The following is a 22,333-nucleotide window of genomic DNA, read 5'->3' as shown; positions in this document are numbered from 1 at the left end:
GGTCGGTTATTTTCTAAAAACATTTACAATTTATATACCTTTTATTCCCAAACGCTTGTCTTGCCTAGCTCTGCGTGAATTGTGTATTCCAGTTCATGAAAGTTAGGGTATGTCGAAAAACTCCCATCTCATTTTCTCCTCTAACTTTAAAATCGCCCAACAAACACCCTTTACAAAAAAAGGGTAAAACGGCGATGTAGGACGATTTTGAAATTGGAGGAGAAAATGAGATGGGAATTTTGACATACCCTAACTATCATGAACCAGAATACACAGTGTACACACAGAGCTAGACAAGGCAAGCATTTGAGGCTAAAAAGTATATAAATTGTAATTTTTTTTTAGAAAATAACCAATGCTAGATAAGACCCTTCAGAGCCCTTTGAAGCTGCATTTTATAAGTTCAAACTCGGGGTCACCATAGAAGTCCATTATATGGAGAGAAATCCTGAAATGTTTTTCTCAAAAAACATAATTTCCTTACGACTGAAGAAAGAAAGACATGAACATCTTGGATGACAAGGGGGTGAGTACACTACTCCTTTAACCCACTGTTAAATGTAGTGTGAAAAATCACATGCCATCAAAATGGTATTATACCACCAAATCAAATGTATTAGGCCTGTTAAAGCTTATGTTATCCTTTCTTACCTCTCACAGTTGTGGCCTGTGGTGTGACCCCTGCAGTACAGACACTCGCCTGTAAGTGGGTGGCACTGTTCACTGTTCCCGTTACAGAAGCAGGACTGGCAGTTAGGGAAACCCCAATAGTTGGGCTTACAGTTGCCGCATTGGCGCCCATATGCCCCTGGCACACATAAACACTGACCAGTGGTGGGGTGGCAGAAAAGGTTCTGAGAGCCCAGTGGGTTACAGCCACATGCTAATGAGAAAGTGATCAGAAAAACATTGTTAATGCTAACATTGTTAATGTTTTTCTATGCTAATTGGTGTCCACTGATTTGTGTACATGTGCATATATGTAGTGTTCACTAACGTCTACATCCCGAGGGTCCAAACAGGTAGGTGGCCGGGGCACAGGTGTTGCAGTTCTTGCCCAAAACGTTGGGTCGACACTGGCACTGCCCACCGATATTGTCACACACTGTGCTTACAGAACCTTGGGGGTCACACTTACATTCTGCAAGTAATAAATAATTGAGAGAAAAATGCCATTATTAAGCAAAACTCTAATCATTTCCTGCTCATGCATACATTCATTACTTTCAGATTGACTGAAGGACAATACAGTTTTAAAATGAATCTACTTTTGAAGCTGAAGTGTACAATTTCTGCACCACTAACATCACCAAACTAAGTAAATGATTGCTTTTCCTAAAAACAGCAGCTAAGGATTGTAGAGCATAAACAGGGAGCATAAACCTCTAGGATTTAAAACATTAATCTGCATTTGTTCGTTTTTCTCACCCAGAGCTCCATTGTGCATCAGTACCGACAAACTTAAGATGTAATCTCTGCAAATATCCGTTAAGGGGATTTTAATAACACTCTGGCTGCGTTCCAAACATCTGTATTTCTGGAACATCTCCCAGTCTTCCTGCTGCTGGGGTCCGCCAGAAAATAGATCCAGGTCTTGAACCTCTGGCAAAAGCACTATCTACAGAAGTCAGAGGTCAGGGTTTAAGTCACTGGGTATGAATATCGCAACAAAACACTGTTTGGTGAATGTAGAAGTAGAGGAAAAGAGTTGGTTTATCTTATATTCATCACTGTAAAAAAGATTGGAGTGTTTTACAAAATACTATTTTGGTCATTGTACTTCAAAATCAAAGTACTGCAGTGTTTTTTTTCCCAGATTTGTTTCCCAGTTTCTGAAAAACCTAGGACTAGTTCACAAAAGTAGTTTTTTTTTCTTTACAACTTCAATCATTTAACAAACGATTTGATTGACAGCAGTTGTTTTAGAGGCAAAGTTGTCCGGAATGAGGAATTATGTCATATGTTATGAATTTTGCATGTATGTGTGAAAAATCGCAAAGTGCACAATTGTTTACAGCCTTAAAAACATGATATCACCCCCTTGAACCCACTTGAACCTCTAATCACAGATTTTTTCTGAAATTAATCGTGATTAATCACGATTAATCCCACCTAACATTAGCATCTTTGAATATAGTTTTTTAATCTCCCGTTTGTTGTGGTCATAAAGACATTCTGTGACTAAATAAAACCACTTTTAAAAAAGAGACTGAAGCAGCAGTTGTGAGTGAGATAGCCAACCCTAGCCCTGCCTCTGCGTTAATTAACTTAAATATTTAACTATATATAACACTGTTAAACTGGAAAATTTTAATTGTCTGCATTAACATGTTTGACAGCACTAATTAATACATTTAATTAATGTATAAATGAAATAAACTTACTGAATCAACAAGCATGTGAGGAGAAGAGTGATAGCTGTACGATGAGTACTGTGGGAAGCTAATTTTCACTGTGTAATTCTGACCCGTTTCCAAACACACTGGACCAGGCAGAACTGCATATCTGAAACATACAAACACACATTCAGTATACAAATAACACAATAAATAACCTAAACCCTCCACACACACTAATGCAACCTTACCTGGATCCAGGGTGCAGTGAGATTGTCTGCTCATCATTGTACGTAGATCTGCAGTGTGCTGCTGGGTAAGTGCCTCTGGGCCGCTCTATCTGTACTACAACCTGCTCCCATTCATCTGGCAACTACAATAGATGCATTAAACACATGTGTTTACTTGTGTATGCTCCCTGTTTGGCAGATATGTTATAAATCAAATACTGTATGTGTGTTAGTTACCAGTGGTTCATAGCGGATCATTAAGTTGTAGTCCATAGATCGTGGTAAATTGTAAATGTTGAACCTCAGTGTTTCACCCTCTGGTACGTTCACAAATCCTTTACCCGTCCAGGTGGGTTTACGGTCCAAAGGTAACGGTCTCTGAAGCACTTTTACTTCCTGCGTACAATCAGTAAACACTCTGTAAATTTACTCCTACAAATACATTTGGTTTTGTTATATGGAGTTAGTTCACCCAAACATGAAAATTCTGTCATTAATTACTCGTTCTAAACTGGTAAAAACGTAATGTTTCGGAAGCCAAATTAAGATATTTTTGTGTCAGTCTTCAAAGCATGTTCACAAGAGTACCATGACGCATGCTTGTAACAATGCACATCAAATCCCGGTTTTACGCCAGAAAGCCACTTGTCGAATAAAGTCACTATTTTTTACATTGTTTTCTTTGTAGTATTCTCGTAGCTTCATAACATTACAATTGAACCACTAATGTGACATGGTCTATTAACAATGTCCTTACTACCTTTTTGGGCCTTTTCAAAAATATCTTACAGGTTTGGAACAACACAAGGGTGAGAAATTAAGGACAGAATTTTCATTTTTGGGTGAACTATCCCTTTTAATGTGAAGAACTAAAACACTCATTGGGCATAATTTATAGAATATCGGAATGAGCAGAACAAACTTCTGTGTATATCCTTCATAAAACTGTTTTTACATTTTCTCTTTCAACTTTCCTCATGTATTTGTAAAAGTAATCATACATAAATTGTTGCCCTCGATTTGTTTATAAAACCATTCTTACTGTATGTCTGTATTTTTGACCTTCAATGAGTACAAAAGTTTTTATATAAATACTGCTATTACCCATTCTTACAAAAACAAATGCATTTGTATTATTTGTATTATAAAACTTTACATTTTTACATTCAGTTTACATCATAAAATCATTCTTAAATAAACTGTCACATTATGTAAATTATCATATTCAATTTATTCAGGCCAATGGTACACTTACCGGTCCAAAGGAAGCCTCCTCAGCTTCATAAATATAATGGTCCAGTGCTGCAAAGTAGTACCCAGAATGCACCTGGTCACAACGCCTACCGAACATATGCTTCTTACAAGCACACTGCCCTGTCTCCCGAGAACAACTAAAGAGTGAATAAAAATGTAAGGTAGAATATCTATGTAGGCCTGAATGAATTCATTTATAATAACAAAATTATTAATTGACACAGTTGTGATAATTGATGTTTGTTAAAATGCTGATGCGGGCACTTACTTATTATTCAAAGCTCCACCTACATCACAGTCACATGGTCTGCAGCCATCCATATCATTACTGAGACCCCAGTGCTGGGGCTAAAAGAGAAAACTGTGTTATGCACAAGCACAAATATGCAAATACACAAACTAGACTACATAAACTTGCAATAACGCTTTTTTACCTGACACTGGTCACAATTCCGTCCAGTCACAAGCCGTTTGCAGTAACAGCTTCCTGTCTGTATATCACAGGGACTTCCTGCTGGGAGTGTGCCTAGAGGGTTACAGCTGCATGCTGGGTTTACAAAAACACACACAAAAGAAAAAATAAGACAAACATGATCATACTCACTGACAATAGACAAACAGGAAGCCAGAGCTCAAAGCTTTGAGCTGGTGTGTGAATATATGTGTGTTTACATACGCCGACAGCCTAACGGGTCTTCGCTGAGGCCATAGTGTCCCTTTTTACAGTGGTCACAACGTTGACCCTCCACATTAGCTTTGCAACGACACTGTCCGGCAATCATATCTCTTAGAACATCCGTAGCGCTGTCACATAAGCCTCCGTTTAGAGAACCACGCGGGTCACAATCACAGGCTAAAGACAAACACAAAGGTTACACAATTATACAATAAAATTAAATTAAATTGTTCAATTAAATTTATTCTATCCCAGTTTAAAATGAAGAGCCAGTTTGCTTTTAATTATTTAAATGCCAAGTTCTAGAGCATTTCGCAGCACGCTTTTAGAGGTCCTATGAAACCCTCCATCTCCCCAGCTCCACCTGTATAAATTACACAATTATACAATAAAATAAAATTAAATTGTTCAGTTAAATTTATTCTATCCCAGTTTAATATGAAGAGCCAGTTTGTTTTTAATTATTTAAATGCCAAGTTCTAGAGCATTTTGCTGCGTGCTTTTAGAGTTCCTATGAAACCCTCCATCTCCCCAGCTCCACCTGTATAGTTCTGCTATGGGCAATACTCTACATAAACAGCAATAACCAACAGCAGCAGCAATTCAGCAGTGTAGCAGATCCATTATCATGGATATGAGAGTTGTCATGATAGAATTAGCTTTGCAGTATCCCTTCTCCATTGTAACAGAACAAAATCTATCTATTTGAGAGCATTAAACACACTTACGCTCACAGATCCTGGGGTCTCTGATGTCTCTGCCAGAGTGCTTGTAGTAAAAGGGTTTGCAGTTCTCACACCACTGGCCCTCTGTGTTGTGCAGACAGTCATCACATACTCCTCCACTCCTATTTCCCGATGATATATACACCGCCATGTCAAAATGACAGGTATGCGAGTGACGGTTACACTCGCATTCTGAGAGAAGGAAACATAGCAAAGCATGGACATAGCAAATTTAAAGCTTTAATTTCATATTTTCAAAATTAATACTTAGGGCTGCCCTCGACTAAAGATTTTTCTGGTCGACTAGTACCCGTTCATTTTAAGCATTAGTCGACTATTAGTTACACATTTATTAATACTCATAATAATGAGCCTTTAATTATCTACAGAGCCTAATAAGCACTCAAGCGCATGCAAAAAAGCTTGCCACAGCGCACCGGCAGATATAATAATTATGAATGTGTCAGGGAAAAACAGCAAGGAGACTGCATTAACGTTTTAATAATTTATTGATAAACTAGTGCTTTCATTTTTTTCGTCTTAAAGGTGCAGTGTGTAGATTTTTGCGGCATCTAGCGGTGATGTTGTGAATTGCAACCAACGGCTCCCGTCCACCGCTCACCCCTCTCTTTACAGAAGCTACGGTGGCCCACACGGGATTAAGATGTCGTTTTAGAAAGCAAAGAGTAATGAGGTTTCTTTTAAAATGTAAATTAAGAAATTATATTTACTTAATAATTCAATAAAACTATGTTATTTTGAATATTACAGTTACTTGTTCATCGTGTTTTTCTGCTAGAACAACAGTGATGAAACGCGATCTGTAGAGCAGTTTGTCCGTTTAGGGCTACTGTAGAAACAATACGGCAACTTCCATGTGAGGGGATCCGCGGTGTATGTAGATATAAACTGATAATTCTAAGGTAATAAAAACATAATGGTTCATTAAGTAAGGTCTTTATATACCACTGAAAACATAGTTATGTATACTATATTGCATTTCTGTCTAGAGATCATCTTAAATATTACACATTGCACCTTTAAGAGATGTCGGCGACACTGACTCGTCATCTGCGCAGTAGTGGATACGCCTGTATGCATGTTTCATATGGATTACATTAACTGAAAACATTTGTTTTCCATTTAAGTTGGTTCATGTTAAAGTAGACATTTCACTCTCTACTGATATTTTTCATGTCTGTAAGGCAAGTATACACAGAGATTTGTGCTCAAGTTCACAGAGACCAAGACGGCAGAAAGTGCATCCTGTTTGCTTTTGTTATTTTACAAAAGCGCAATGTTTTGTTATTGTGTTGTAATTTTGGTTGGTTCTGTTCATCGACTAATGGTTAGTCAACTGTTCTGGGGCAGCCCTAAAAATAATGTTGTTTTTTTGTAATAAACTGTGGGATTTGTCATACTCTTGCATGCATTTGTCTCTCTGCCCACCGCTGGTCTCCAGGGCATATCTTGGTAAAAGTCTTCACACTCTTCACAGTTCAGTCCAGTAGTGTGGTGATTACACATGCAATGACCATGAACCTACACACACACACACACACACACACACACACATACATACATACATAGGTGAGCAGTGCAAGTGAATCTGGATTGGGATTATTGTTGTTGTTGTTGTTTTTACTCACCATGCCCTCGACCCCTCCCTCATTGCCGACTGGTGCACATTTGGAGGCATGGCCATAGCAGAAACAATTGCCACGGACGACCATGTCGTAGAGAGCATAATAGTATTTCTCTTTCACTTCCTCACGGTCATCAAACAGATCATCTCCTAGAGTGTGCAACTTTTCCATCCGTATGCGCAAGTTGGTGATCTTCAGTAGGTCTACATGCAAACAAATATCAGTACACACACTTTTATTCTAAGCCACTTCTCAGTTTTTCACACAATAGCTGGGTTTTCATCTAAAAGTTGCGAATTTAACTTCTGCGGAAAAAAATGGAATATTGCAAAAAACATTTTTGAATAACCAGCGTTTTCATCCAGTAAGTCAATAAGAACTAAATTGTCACTTCCTAATAAACTGACAATAAATATTACTAAGAAAAGTAGGAGAAGCCACTGAATATAATAATTTTTATATATACTAAATTACTTGCGCCACAAGTAAATAAATGCAGCCATTGCTTTCGGAGGTGGATGCCTGGTGTTTGGAAACATGTAAGACAGTTCTGGGAGGCAAGAAATACTTTGATGACCGACTTTGCTTGGGCATTTCAGAATGACCATAGCAACATTTCAAATGCTGTGCAACAAGATTCATCCAGTGGTTTGTCAGGTTATGCTATCCCATAGCACAAAGTAGAGAGGGATATATAGAGGGATTTATTTAGAAAACGCATTTCCATCTCCCATTATTCGCATGAACTCTTTTTCGCAAAAGTCAAAACCCACCTCAAGTGAGCGTAAAATCATTTTTTTTCCCGATTTTCGAAATTTGTCATTTCCATAATTCCTTTAAATCTTGTTACTCATTACTCTAATAAAAATAGGATGATGGAAACATAGCTAATGACTCATTTTACAGATTAAATTTCTCTCTTGATTTTACAATTCATAGCCACCAGATCCAGTCCGTATCCAGATCAGATGGTCACTGCAGTCCCCCCGATCCAGTCCAAACCAAGAGCAGATGGTGGATCAACACCTACAGCCGAATGTCAGCGGATACCATGTCAACTAGATGAGCCCCAGAGAAAGATCATCAAGAAAGAACTCCTACCCTAAACGGCCACCGGCACAAGGCCATGGGAACCAGATGAGTCCTCCCCAATTTGACTTTGTTGCAATATGGAACTCTTGCATTATTATTGACATTTTACTTTATTATTTTAATACTGTAAGGTTGCTTTGACACAACTTGTATTGTAAAAAGCGCTGTATAAATATTCTTGACTTGACTTGACTTGACTTGACAATTCAGTCAGTTTTGGAAAATGTGCCATTCGTGTCAAATTCTACCTAAATGTTGCTTTTATTACAAATAATTTTTGAATGCATACAATTTTTTACATGCTTTAAATGCTAAAGCATGTAAAAAAAAATGCTAAATTTTCTTTGCCCTGTCTTGGTGTTCAATGATTTTATGCCATTTTCACCCTTTTAAAAATCTTTCGGACATCATAATTGAGTGATTTTTTCTTTGTATTTTTTTTATTCGTTTTTTTTTTGTTGTTGTATTTTTAGTGTATTGAAGCAAGCAATTTTTATTTATATATTTATTTTCATAATTTGGTGCACCAAATGTCTATGGGGGTTATATTCACTAATACTTTAAGACTGAGGTGGTAAAATAAAAACAATTGACACTTCGCAAAGACCTGCCCCCTTTAGTTACTGGTGTAACTTAATGTCCGACAAGCCATGGCACTCTCACGCCACATATTATGTTCTCACAGGGTGAAAAATACAATGCGTCTACAGACAAGACAGCAGGTTACTTTTGGCATAAAAACAAAGTCTTAGCTTTCAAATTTTTAAATATTTTAAATAAAGTGTCGTGACAGATCTCTGTAGTACCGCAGTACAAGCGGCACGTATTTGGATTTACTAGTTAAAGCAGGAAATAAACATGAATGAACATCAGAAGGTATTTTATTTCAACCGCGGAAAAATGCCAATACACCAATTTTTTTTTTGTTTAAGGCCACCAAAGTTAATCTACTCTCCTGTCTGATTTGTTTGTGGGACAAAATAGCAGATTCGGCATTATGATTGGTCAAATCACCTATCAATCAAACTCCCTGCGAAGAGTCAATTGTGTCAAAAAATCATTAGAAATCTTTTCAAATAACAAGAGGGTTGCTATCATGAATTACTTACTCTGAATGTCTGGGCTGTAAGGGTCAGGAATCTTAAATGCAGGATCAAGTGCCCTAAAAATTACCTGCACACAAGTAAACAAGAATAGCGACTCAGGCGTTTACACACTACTATTTGCATAGTATGTAAAAGTACTTATGTGTTTATTTGCCTGTATGCATGAATACTACATACTTCTCCTTCTGTTGATGGCTCAATGCCTGAATAGCGGCTGTCACAAATAATATCATCCACTTTTTTGATTGGCCCCAGACGGACTTGCGGATAGGATTCAGCGCAGTTGAAAGCGTAGTAACGGTAAACCTGCCAGCTCTCCCCATAATCTGATGAACGCTCAATCATCATGGCTGCTGGCCGGAAGGTCTGCAGAAAAAAAAAAAAAAAAGCTGAAATTGACTTAGGATAAGATACAGATATAGTTGAGGTAAAAAGTTAACAACATCCCCCTTTCAGAATCTGCAAAATATTTTACCAAAATAAGAAGGATCATCACAAAATGCATGTTATTGTTTATGTAGTACTGACCTAAGTAAGATATCAAGATTAACATAAAATATGTTTACATATAGTCCACAAGAGAAAATAATAGCTGAACTTTTGAATGACCCCGTTCAAAAGTTTACATCCCCTTGATTCTTAATACTGTGTTTTTACCTTTTGATCCACTGCTGTTTTTTTTGTTTAGTGATAGTTGTTCATAAGTTCCTTGTTTGTTCTGAACAGTTAAACTGCCCACTGTTCTTCAGAAAAATTCTTCAGGTCCCACAGATTCTTTGGTTTGTCAGCATTTGAAATATTTGAAACCTTTCCAACAACGACTTTGACTTTTTTTATGATTTTGAGATCCATCTTTTCACAATAAGGACAACTGAGGGATCATATGCAACTACTACAAAGGTTCAAACACTCATTGATGCTCCAGAATGAGAAACAATGCATTAAGAGCCAGGGGTGAGAACTTTTAAACAGAATAAAGATGTGTACATTTTTCTTATTTTGCCTAAATATCATATTTTTTTCATTTAGTACTGCCCTTCCGGGGCTACAGATGATAGTTACATGTTTCCTAGAAGAAAAAATAAGCTAAATTTACCCTATTCTTCAGAGTTGTCACCCCCCAGCTCTTAATGCATGTTTTTTTTCCTACTGGAGCTTCTTAGCATGTGAACCTTCTGTAATAGTTGCATATGAGTCCCTCAGTTGTCCTAGTGTGAAAAGATGTATCTCAAAATCATACAGTCATTGTTGGAAAGGGTTCAAATGCACAAAAATGCTGAGAAACTATCTTTATTCTGTTTAAAAGTTCTCACCCCTGGCTCTTAATGCATTGTTTCTCATTCTGGAGCATCAATGAGTGTTTGAACCTTTGTAGTAGTTGCATATGATCCCTCAGTTGTCCTTATTGTGAAAAGATGGATCTCAAAATCATAAAAAAAGTCAAAGTCGTTGTTGGAAAGGTTTCAAATATTTCAAATGCTGACAAACCAAAGAATCTGTGGGACCTGAAGAATTTTTCTGAAGAACAGCAGGCAGTTTAACTGTTCAGGACAAACAAGAAACTCATGAACAACTATCACTAAAAAAACACAGTATTAAGAATCAAGGGGATGTAAACTTTTGGACGGGTATTTTTTATAAATTCAAATTATTATTTTCTCTTGTGGACTATATGTAAACATCTTTTATATGAAATATCTTTTTCAGGTCAGTACTGAATAAACAATAACATGCATTTTGTATAATCCCTCTTATTTTGATAATATAATTCTGACCTCAACTCTACTCCGACAGCATTGTAGCAAATCATAGAGACCACTTGTGTCAGTGGCTGATATGATCTGCTTACAATGCTTTTGGAAACACAACTCTAGACTTAAAGAGAAGAACTTCAAAGGTATCTCCACATATGTTCTACATTCCTCAGGGCTGCTCTAGTTCAGCATGTTTATGTGTGCGTGACAGGGTCCATCTCACCTTAAAGGTCATGATGAGGTGTGTAAAGTGGAATTCTGCTTCCAAATCCAGCTGAATGGTCACATTTTCAACTCCTGATACAGAGGAATGGATAAATGAGTGAGGAAAGAAATAAATGAGGTTAGGTTTAGGTTTAGGTTAACAGTTAGGCCTGTTAGGCCCTCTAATTTGATTTGTCTTAAAGGAGTAGTTCACTTTCAGAACAAAAATTGATAGATAATGTACTCACCCTCTTGTCATCCAAGATGTTCATGTCTTTCTTTCTTCAGTTGTAAGGAAATATGTTTTATGAGGAAAATATTTCAGTATTTCTCTCCATAAAATGAACTTCTATGGTGCTCCTGAGTTTGAACTTTCAAAATGCAGCTTCAAAGGGCTCTGAACGATCACAGCTGAAGAAAAAAGGGTCTTATCTAGCAAAACGATTGATTATTTTCTAAAAAAAATTAACCTTTTTAACCTCAAATGCTTGTCTTGTCTAGCTCTGTGTGTACTCTGTGTAGAGATTAAAAAGTATATAAATTGTAAATGTATTTAGAAAATAACCGATCATTTCACTAGATAAGACCCTTCTTCCTCAGCTGGGATCATTTAGAGCCCTTTAAAGCTGCATTTAAACTGCATTTTGGAAGTTCAAACTCGGGGGCACCATAGAAGTCCATTATATGGAGAGAAATTCTGACATTTTTCCTCAAAAAACATAATTTCTTTTAGACTGAAGAAAGAAAGACATGGACATCTTTGATGACAAGGGGGTGAGTACATTATCTGTAAATTTTTGTTCTGAAAGTGAACTACTCCTTTAAGTAGCATGGGTATATTTATAGCAATAGCCAAAAATACATTGTATGGGTCAAAATGATCTATTTTTCTTTAATGCCAAAAATGATTAGGATATTAAGTAAAGATCATGTTCCATGTTGATATTTTGTAAATTTCCTACCATAAATATAACAAGACTTATTTTTTAAATAAGTAATATGCCTTGCTAAGAACTTAATTTGGACAACTTTAAAAGCGATTTTCTCAATACTTTGATTTTTTGTGTCCGGGTCACAAATATGTGTTGATATGTGCAGTAATATTGTAAATATTTGTTCATTCCAAAGGATCTTTAATGGATCGTGTTCTAGTTCAAAATATCAAAGGCAGTGGGTTATTTCATGAAATAAGAATTTTCCTTGATCTTTTGAAACAAAAGACTTCACAGTCTTATGTAAACATACTGTAAGCTTCTGAAGTCAAAACTTCCTCCCTGTGTCTGAATATGTCTGCTTCCCTAACATATAGTATAGAGGCAAAAAACAATACATGTCTAAATTCATAGTACTATTTAACAGCTGTGATGTTTGTTCCTCATCCAGTGTAGTAGCTACTCAGACACTCTGCAGTTTCAGAAGTTAAGTTTTGCAATCAATAGATTTCTGGCATTTAAATCTTATATTAACACACAACAGCCCACATTTGCACTTCAACAACTGTTGGGTGTTGAGAAACATCGAGTCATACTGAAGTAATAAAAAGGAAGCAGGATAGATACCGATATTCCAAAAACACCAGAAGAGAATAATCTAAGTACAAAGAATAGGATAACATTCTCAATGAATCATTCTCAGGAATGCTGAACTTTAACATGGTCAACCTAGTGGTTGATGGCAACATAGCTGGATAGGTTTTTGAACCACAGTTTAATTTAATTGAAAAGAGAAAGACTGGGCTGTTTAAACAATATTAGACTTGACGGAAAACCCAAAACCAATGAGTAAATATTATAACTGATTTAACAGTACGTGCATAGATACAGAGCTCCTATTTTAAGGATTTGCATTCACTCTCAAAACTTTTGCGTTCTCTTCCAAAAGTATTGCAACCCTGATAAATTTGTGTTTGATTGCAAAAGCATTTAAATATAGTTTTTCCTTACACCTGATAACATTGTTATCACAATTTTCTTGGGGCAACAGAAACATTTTTGCGAAAGAATGCAATGTTTCTTTGGGGAATGCAGAAGTTGTGCAAAAGCACTCCCATCTCATTTTTTCCCACCACCATGTCCTTTTAGGGGCTCCATACAAAACAAATCTTTTTAATTGTAGTAGTCATATGGAAAACAGTTAATCTAAAATCTGAAAAACTAAATAATCACAAGTGTAACATTATATATGGTCCTTAAATAAACTATTAACTGTGCAAAAAGTAACACTACACACTAAAGGAAGTTAAGGACCCTCTTAAAATCACAACAAACATGCTAGAACTTTATAGAAAACATTATAGAATATGTCCACATTTTCTTCTTTATATTTAGTGGGAACAAGAGTGTAACAAAAGAGCAGAACTGTGCCAAATAAAGCATCCAAAGTCATAAATTCCCTAAATTAGTGATGCCGTGCCACACCCTTAGATTCAGTCTGGTAGCGTGACTGTTGTGGAAGCCGGTCGCTAGGGAGAGAGCAGGCCAGCTGTTTCCCACGCCCAGCGGTTACATTCATCCCAGCTTACTTTCACATTCCCACTACTTCCTGTCAGCTCTTCTTCTCAGCTGAACTATTTCTTTTCCTTTTTCTCCCTGCCTCTTACTCTTATCTATCCAAGTACTGTATGTTCTTCCAGTGTATATTCCTTTGGGACCAATAATACGAGAATTGTGTAGACCTGAAGGTGTATTTCACCATCTACTCAGCCTTATGTCGTCTATTTGGAACAAAAAATAAAACATTTTGGTAATTTTTTGGTAACATTTTGGAAGAATGTTGGTAACCAAATAACTGTGGTGATTACTGACTTCCACAATATAGCCAAAAAACTTTTGAGACACATCTCAAAATATCTTCTATGTTCCATAGAAAAAAGAAAGACAAACAGGGTTGGAAACACATAAGGTTGAGTAAATAATGACGACATTTTCATTTTTGGGTGAACTACCCAGTACTTGAATTTGACTTTTTGAAATGTAAGGTCTTGAAAACCCTTGAAAATTCCTGAAGAGGTACTTGAAAAATGCTCAATTTGTTTAATTTAATGTTTAATTTTTTCAATAAGCACGTATCTTTTCACACAAAATTAACATAATTAAAAAAAAAAACTTTTTTCCACTTATTTCAGTTTTAACGTCATAAAACTAGCAAGCTAAGCCAGTAGTAGTACTGACAGTGTTGTGTAAACATGGCTGAAGATGTGAAAAGAGGAATAGATGAACCAAATCAATTGAGTCATTTACGCTGGAACCGCTCCGATACATTCAAACTCATGACACGATCATTCATTTTTTAAGTGATTCACTAGCAAAAACCAGATCAAATGAAAAGAGCCATTCCTTTTTGAATTTCGACATTGCTTGTAATGATTTTAAAAAGCACATAATAGGGATGAGTGAAATGGAGCTTTTTGAAACTCAGAATCAGTTAAACCATTGCATCTCAAAATGATTCACTGTTTCAAGTGCTCCAATCGGATCACATATCGCGAATTGTTTAATTCAGAGCGGGTTTATTAATCATTTCATGATTACTAAATCATTATTCAGACTGGGACTTCGGAGCGCAAATCACAAATCATTTGATTTAGATCGGAACTTCGGAGCGGGTTTGTGAATCTTTTGCTTCAGTTCGGAACTTCAGAGTGCAGATTGCGAAATCAATTGATTTAGATCGGGATTTTTAGAGCTGATTTGCGAGTCATTTGATTTAGATCGCAACTTCGCGTATCATTTTATTAGTAAATTTTCTTAATCTATTTATCTTTCTTTAGAATTTGAAAAATAAGACATTGTTTGAGAAGTGAGATAAGTGAGCATTAGTACTGACAGTGTTGTGTAAACATGGCTGAAGGCACAAAAAGAGGAACAGATGAACCAAATGGAGTCATTTACGCTGGAATCGCTCCGATTGATTCAAACTCATGACTTCAATCATTCTTTTCAAGCGATTCACTAGCAAAAAGCAGATCAAATTAAAAGAGCCATTCATTTTCGAATTTCGAATTAGATTTTTTTTAAAGCACATCTAGTGATGGGTGAAATGCAACTTTTTGAAACTCACAATCAGTTAAACCACTGCTTTGCAGAATGATTCACTGTTTCGAAAGTGCTCCAATCAGATTGCGTATTGCGAATACATTTGATCCAGATTGGGATTTCGGAGCAGGTTTATAAATCATTTCACGAATAAATGATTTGCGATCTACGCTCCAAGTTCTGATCTGAAGTGATGGTTCGCGAATGATTATTCAGATTGGGACTTCAGAGCGCGGATCACAAATCATTTGATTAAGATCGAAACTTCGAAGCAGGTTTGTAAATATTTTGCTTTAGATCGGAACTTCAGAGTGCAGATTGCGAATCATTTGATTTAGATCGGGATTTCGGAGCGGGTTCACAAGTCATTTGATTTGGATCAGAACTTTGCGTATCATTTTATTAGTACATTTTTAATCTATTTATCTTTCTTTAGAATTTAAAATTTAAGACATTGTTTGATAAGTGAGATCTCTGATTGAAGTCCTTGAAAATCAAAAACAAAAGTAGTGCTTAAAGTCTTTGAAAATCCTGGAATTTCATTTTACAGTATCTGTATGAACCCTGACGGCCTCTTTAAGCATCATCTTTGTCTCAGTTTTTACTAATATATAACACAAACACACAAATAAACAAATTGTTGGCATACAGTCAGAAGCTACAAATATGTGCATAGCAAACCTCAGATAATTTGGTCTTTTGAAGTTTTGAATAATTGAGTTAATATGAGATCTAACTTTTGATTGCAACCTTTGGTATCTTCGTTTTTGAGCTCAATTTGAGACTTTGTTGACATCTCCTCTGAAACTCTACAAGAAAACAACTGAGATATTAATGAGATTTCATTTGTGATTGTTCTTATTGTGAGAGAACTTACCGTTCTCGGACTGCCACCAGGTTTTGAGGCGGTTGGGAGTGAAGGTCGTCACCACGTTCTCAATGGTGTGGCTGTAGGGGTTGGTGAACTCATTGAATATCCGTCGGGAATCACATTCGAAACAGTTCTTCGCATCCTGACGATGGATAGAGATCAAGATGCAGATGTTTGTGGAGCATGTGAGACATATAGAGTCTTTTGGGGTTTAGCGGAATGAAAAACATATTCATGCGAACAGCAGGAATCCAGATGTTCTGGAAGTGCACCTGTTTTTCCTCACCCTCTAATACACATGACTCACTAACATAAACTCAATACTCACACAGACTAAATCTACTTGGTCAAGTAAAATTACAGTATCGTACAAATAACATTTAATACAATGAAAGTTAATCGGGACTGATGTTCAAAGCTCAAAAACTGTCAAAATACATTATAAAAGAAGTCTAAAAGACTATATTTGCTATATAATACGCTATAGTATACCTATCAGGCCAGATGTACTAAACAGGGCAAAATTAGCATGAGAGCGCAATCCCATTAAAATGCTGATGGGAGTGGAAAGTTCTGTGGAATATCGACTGACAATGCACACATTATCAAACACAGATGCAGACTGATCATTTCCCTAATGACCAATGCAATCTACCAAGAGCTGCACAAATATTAGTGTCTGGTTTAAGACATTATTTTTGAGCGTTAAATATTGGCACAAATACCAGTAAGTTGATTAGCCTAAATCTTAGTAAATCAATTAATTTAAATACTCTCCTCTCATAGACTGTGTGCTTGAAAGGGAAACTGTGCACTCTTAAAAATAAAGGTGCTTCTCGATGGCATAGAAGAACCTTTTTTTGTCTAAATGGTTCCATAAAGAACCGTTAACATCTGAGGAACCTTTCTGTTTCACAAAAGGTTCTTTGTGGTAAAAAGAAGGTTCTTCAGATTATAAAAAAGTAAGAAAGAGATGGTTCTTTAAAGAACCTTTGACTGAATGGTTCTTTGTGGAACCAAAAATGGTTCTTCTATGGCATCGCTGTGAAGAACTTTTTAAAGCACCTTTATTTTTAATTAAGAGTGTCCACACCTTTTCAGAGCAAATTTTTCACTGGGTGTCTTTAGTAAATCTTGACGGTAGTTTTTTTTATCATAAAAAGAGGGTTTGCGCTGGCGTAAAATGTTAGTAAATCTGCGCTATAGTCTTCTGAAGTCTTTCAGTTGCATCTGGATTTTGCTGTAATGTTGCTACTAATGATATTCCCTTACACTGAAGCTCTAACATATCATTCACAAACTTGGCATCAACACAAATGTCATTGGTTCTCTTGAGCCTTATAACCATTTGCAAACTGAATATGGTTAACTGTGAATGAGATTTAGGCTATTTAATTATGTCTTTTAATGAATGGGTTTCTAAATAGCTTCCAACCCCATTTATTATCATTATAAGAAAAATAATCAGTAGGGCGTTTTACAAAACATCTCCTTCTCCATTAACAATGTTGGTTCAGTGATAATAAAACAAGATTAGATCATCAAAGGTCAGCAGCAAAGACACTGGTTAATAAAATGGGATTAAATACATAAAGGATATTTGTATTAGTTAACATTTAATTATTACAGGTTTGCGCCATATTCTGAGTGCCATTTCACTGTTTTGTATTCATGGGTACCAAAGACGTCACTTCCGCTATGCTCGCCGCCATATTTGTGTCCGATATGACAACAGACACAGCGCATCTAAATGAGATTCAATAATAAATTGAAATAATAAATTACTTTTTACTACTACTTCCCGCACTGTGTATTTGACTTGATTGTATTTTTAGGTATGTATGCTTTATGTTTACACAAAAAGTGTAAATTATTGTGAACGTAGTCGCTCGATGAAGGCTTTAAGACCTTGAAGAATCCTGGTCGCTACTTCACAGCGAACGGGACTCGCGCTGACGGCACTAATTCCCTTACAGTCCGCGCTTAGATTTCGGCAAATTAGTTTTGGCGAATGCAAAAAAAAAAAAAAAAAAGTGATTATTGAGCATAAGCCCAACAACCAGCAAGCCAAGAAAACATAAAATATACCTGAGGGAAGAAGTCTTTCACGTCTTGTGTATTCCTAAACCTGAATCTCATTATTGAAGCACAAATTCAAGCACCAAAAGCAAGAGATTTCTTTATTTAAAATATGCATTTGTATTCATTCAAGCTATATGGCTGCAATACCATTTTAGTTTAGTTTATTACACCACTTGTGCAGCCAGTCACTATTCACAATAGGTACCATTTACTCGGGACGATGGTTTGTGTGTAACTTGTGTGCCATTTTTGTATGACAAATAATTTTTAGAGTAATTGTACCTAAATAGTTTTAGCAAAACAAATTATTTTTGAGAACCTTTTTACATGTATATACTGTACTGCAGGCGTTGCAATGACGAACGCTATGTAGTACAATAGTTTAGCGTTTATTATTTAATTTTCATAATTCACTAAACACTGCATAATCTAAAACATAATCTTGCTCTTAAGCCAAATACACACTGAAACAAATAATGTACGGCATCTGGATGTACTGTAAGTCACTATTCTCTGCATTAACACTGTTTTGAACTTGCTGTTCGATTGCTTTCTTTGATCGGTTCAAAATGATGTAATCGCAAAAAAATGCTTCTTTTCATTAAGGCATTATTTTGGTTATAATGTACTGATTCACAATCTTATTCAATAATTAATTATTATTCCACTACTCTTGCTGTGCCGAAAAAAACACCCTTGCTGTGAAAAGCACCTGCGTGAATGACACCGGTACACTAAAGGCTACTGTATGCATAGCGACCCACTTCAAGCACTGCTGAGATCGAATAAAACTGAAGTTAGGTTTTTTTTCTGATGATTGTTGTTACAGCTAACAGAATATCAGATCCCGGGCATATTGTATCCTTGTTCTGAACATTCTGGGAGTTTTGTTGATCTTCCTCTGGTAGTTGTGGCAGCTGTGACCATAGACTGAAATAGGTAGCGCGGACACAAAAATGGCGGCGATAAAGCACAGTGACGTCACATGGTCCCTATGGATTCATTTTGAGGAATACTGGAATCTGTTTTTTGTGAGTGAGATAAACTAATGTATGTTCCCATTTATTCTAGAACTAAAGTAACACCTTACTACTGATCTCTCTCAACATGGGGACAGGAGAGCTTTCAAACAATAAATGGGGAAAACTTTTTAATTGAATTGTATTTGTAAAAGTAACTCTGATATGTTATTGTAAATTAAAAAGTAATGTGTTACTTTACTAGTTACTTAAAAAGTAATCTGATTACATTACTAATGTAACTAATACATTATACCCAACACTGTCCATGAAGACAGAAAGTCATGAGAATTTGGATTGTCATAAGGTTGAGTAAATGATGAAAATTCTTTTAAGATTTGATAGCTTCATATTTACAAATCCACTGTGTGCTATACATTGGACTATTAAGTTCCAGATTAAATTTACAGACAGTTCAGATCACACGCACATCGCACATTGACATTTGCAGTCTGAGCCTCTCACCATTGCTCAATTCATCACTCACAATATCTAATACACAGAAAAAACGGGCCACACAGATAGTGTAATGAGCAAAACAGTGGCCTAAGGGGGTCTGGAACATATGACATGGGGCCTTCATCCTCCCACCACATACTCTCCACACAGAGACCCGATTGTTTATCAGACAGTGAATATAAGTGTAGAAAGAAACCCACCCAGCAACATAGAAAGATTATGATCAAATCAGATGTTTTTAAGTTATATGTAATATATAATGTATATATCATTACTACTTTTGTGCTCTTCTTCATTATTCTCAATGGTGATAACTAGTGTTGGGGGTAACACATTACAAGTAATGCAAGTTACGTAATCAGATTACTTTTTTAAAAAGTAACACATTACTTTTTAACTCACAAGAAAATATCTGAGTTACTATTTTAAAATAAGTAACGCCAGTTACTGACTGACAAGTCTCCTGTCCCCATGTTGAGAGAAATCGGGAGTAAATACAGACTCAGAATATGACACAGAACTATGGAGTATTTACTTCAATTTTATTAACCAATGTCTTCGCTGCTGACCTTCAATGATACAGTTCAACCAAGCTAATAAGCAAAAATGACTTCAGATGAAATAACATTTGGGCTTATTCGTTTCTCATGTTGGTGTAAAAGGGCTTTTACATTAGCCAAAAATAGAACTTTTTATATTAAAAACAAACAAGCAAACCTGCCCAGATTTAAAAAGTAATGCAAAAGTAATGCAAATGTAACGTAACACATTACTTTCCATAAAAAGTAACTAAGTACTGAACTAAGTACTGTAATTAGTTACTTTCTTAGGGAGTAACACAATTTTGTAATGCATTACTTTTAAAAGTAACTTTCCCCAACACTGGTGATAACGGCATTACCTGCAAATGGCTCACAATGCAGAATGTCTCAGGTCCATCCAGTCCGCAGGTGGAGGAGGCTGCAAGCCGATGTGCTCTGCCTATCAGCAAATCGCCCGTAGCAGGATAACAACTCCCCTCTGCACACTTGTCATTGTTATCGGGTAATTGTGCCAGGGTGTGCAAAGCAAAAGCTATGGGAATCACATTGATTGTATTAATGAGATTGAATGCTAATATTTTTGGGCATAACAAGTGTCGTGAATCTAAAATGATAACCACAGACATTTAAAAAGTACAATGAAGGTTCATTTATATAGGAGACTGAAGCCAGTTGCCACACTTAATTCTTTCCATATTTTTCCGTTTTACATATAGCCAATTACATTGAAGTCTTAAAAGGAAAGGAAGGAATAAACCAGCACTAGAGAAAATATTTGTGTATTTGATTCGATGCAAAATCTTAGTTTCTTTGACACAAACTTTGTGACAACTAGCCCCTTAGTTACGTAACTCATGCATTTTTCTATTCCACTTTAGTGTAAACTGTTACATCACTGAAACATTGTGTAAAGTATACACATGGTTAATCATTTTGCCTCCTGGTTACAGTAAAGTCTGTTTCTAATTATTCAATTATTCAATGAATATCACATGAGAACGTTTATTGACCCGATGGAGAGTTGAATGTGGCATGCAGAAAACCAGATGGGATGTACACAAACCTCTAGTTACCGAAACTATGAAACACCAAAATGAAATACATTTATATTTGAAGCTGACTACATAACATTTTACAAATACTACATACTGTATCTTTCTTTGCATGTTTACACTTAAGAAGCAGAAAAGTTTTAAAATAGAACTAAAAACGTTTTGAATCTAATATAAACAACTTTTATACTCTAGTTATTTCTTAATCTATCTGTGTACTGGTAATTTACAGAAATCAAAACCCAAACACACTGATCTGTGTAAAAAACAATAATAATTCTGTCACCATCGGACTTCTGATCAAACAGCTGTATCAAATGAAAGCCAGTGGTTGTTATATTTGTGTTATGAATAGAAGAATACTGATAAATAAAACTTACATATCGTAAGAGCTGTAATCTGGAGAATCCACATTGTTGCTCTCGTTCTCCACCAATGTTTTCCAGAGCTGAGTAACTGTGTGTGTGGAGCGTGGGAGACGCGAAGCTCCCGCCCATGATATTAAACAACGCTGATTTACGCATGTAGTAGTACTGCTACAAACCGTGTATCTCGCCAAACACTCTGGCGGTGTCTCAAATTCTTCTGAGCTGCCTACCAAGAAGCATTTTGGGGCAGCACATTTTAGAATAAACGTGATTTTATGGCGCAAGCGCGAACCGCAGTTTTTGGGGATCATACTGTAGGCGCGGCGCCAAAAAACGTTTAACGAAGTTTAAAGAACAGTTATCACGTTAAAACGTTCATAGTTCTGTGGCGTTTGAATAATGTGAAACATCTTTATACATTATGTACTCTAATTATTCTCCGTTACTTATCTAGTAGCCTGTTAACAGGATAAAACTCAAAGTAAATAAACATATTTTTAAAAAAAGGTCATTAATAATGGGATGTGTTGTTCTGCTTTTTAGAAATTTAAAAGGAATATTTTCACTTTTTTCCCCTCAGAAATGTATTATTACCATTTCATATTGTCATACCTCCAAAACCAAATTCTACAGTACTCACATTTCTGAACTTTATGATGAAAAAGTAGCCATAATTGTAATTACTTAACAACAAAAACACACTCTTAAATGAAAATGAAAATATTTTTAAAATAGCATATTAATCCACAGCTGTTCTGTGCAGTGTTAGGGAAAGTTACTTTTAAAAGTAATGCATTACAATATTAATTTACATCCTAAAAAAGTAAATTACTAAGTTACTTTTTATGAAAAGTAATGTGTTATGTTACTTCTGCGTTACTTT

General features: G+C 36.0%; 1 protein-coding gene across 1 annotated transcript in view; it reads right to left on the bottom strand.

Annotated features, from left to right (window-relative positions):
• Positions 1–21,598, bottom strand: part of lamb1b (laminin, beta 1b) — a 40,005-nt gene extending 18,407 nt beyond the window's left edge. The window contains exons 1-19 of the mRNA XM_073838929.1: positions 21,463–21,598; positions 20,390–20,562; positions 15,935–16,070; positions 11,043–11,116; positions 9,243–9,431; positions 9,069–9,132; positions 6,871–7,070; positions 6,643–6,763; positions 5,225–5,413; positions 4,497–4,673; positions 4,255–4,367; positions 4,089–4,168; positions 3,822–3,957; positions 2,804–2,962; positions 2,588–2,709; positions 2,385–2,505; positions 1,429–1,618; positions 998–1,141; positions 652–883 (exon numbers count right to left, since the gene is read on the bottom strand). Of these exons, the coding sequence (XP_073695030.1) occupies positions 652–883; positions 998–1,141; positions 1,429–1,618; positions 2,385–2,505; positions 2,588–2,709; positions 2,804–2,962; positions 3,822–3,957; positions 4,089–4,168; positions 4,255–4,367; positions 4,497–4,673; positions 5,225–5,413; positions 6,643–6,763; positions 6,871–7,070; positions 9,069–9,132; positions 9,243–9,431; positions 11,043–11,116; positions 15,935–16,070; positions 20,390–20,562; positions 21,463–21,496 (2,654 nt within the window). The 5' untranslated portion in view covers positions 21,497–21,598. The remainder of the gene's footprint in view (positions 1–651; positions 884–997; positions 1,142–1,428; positions 1,619–2,384; positions 2,506–2,587; positions 2,710–2,803; positions 2,963–3,821; positions 3,958–4,088; positions 4,169–4,254; positions 4,368–4,496; positions 4,674–5,224; positions 5,414–6,642; positions 6,764–6,870; positions 7,071–9,068; positions 9,133–9,242; positions 9,432–11,042; positions 11,117–15,934; positions 16,071–20,389; positions 20,563–21,462) is intronic.
• Positions 21,599–22,333: the final 735 nt, after the last annotated feature.

This window comes from Garra rufa, chromosome 4 (genome assembly GCF_049309525.1).
Source record: "Garra rufa chromosome 4, GarRuf1.0, whole genome shotgun sequence".
NCBI classification, from domain to species: Eukaryota; Metazoa; Chordata; class Actinopteri; order Cypriniformes; family Cyprinidae; genus Garra; species Garra rufa.
This window is presented reverse-complemented; position numbering and strand designations above follow the sequence as displayed.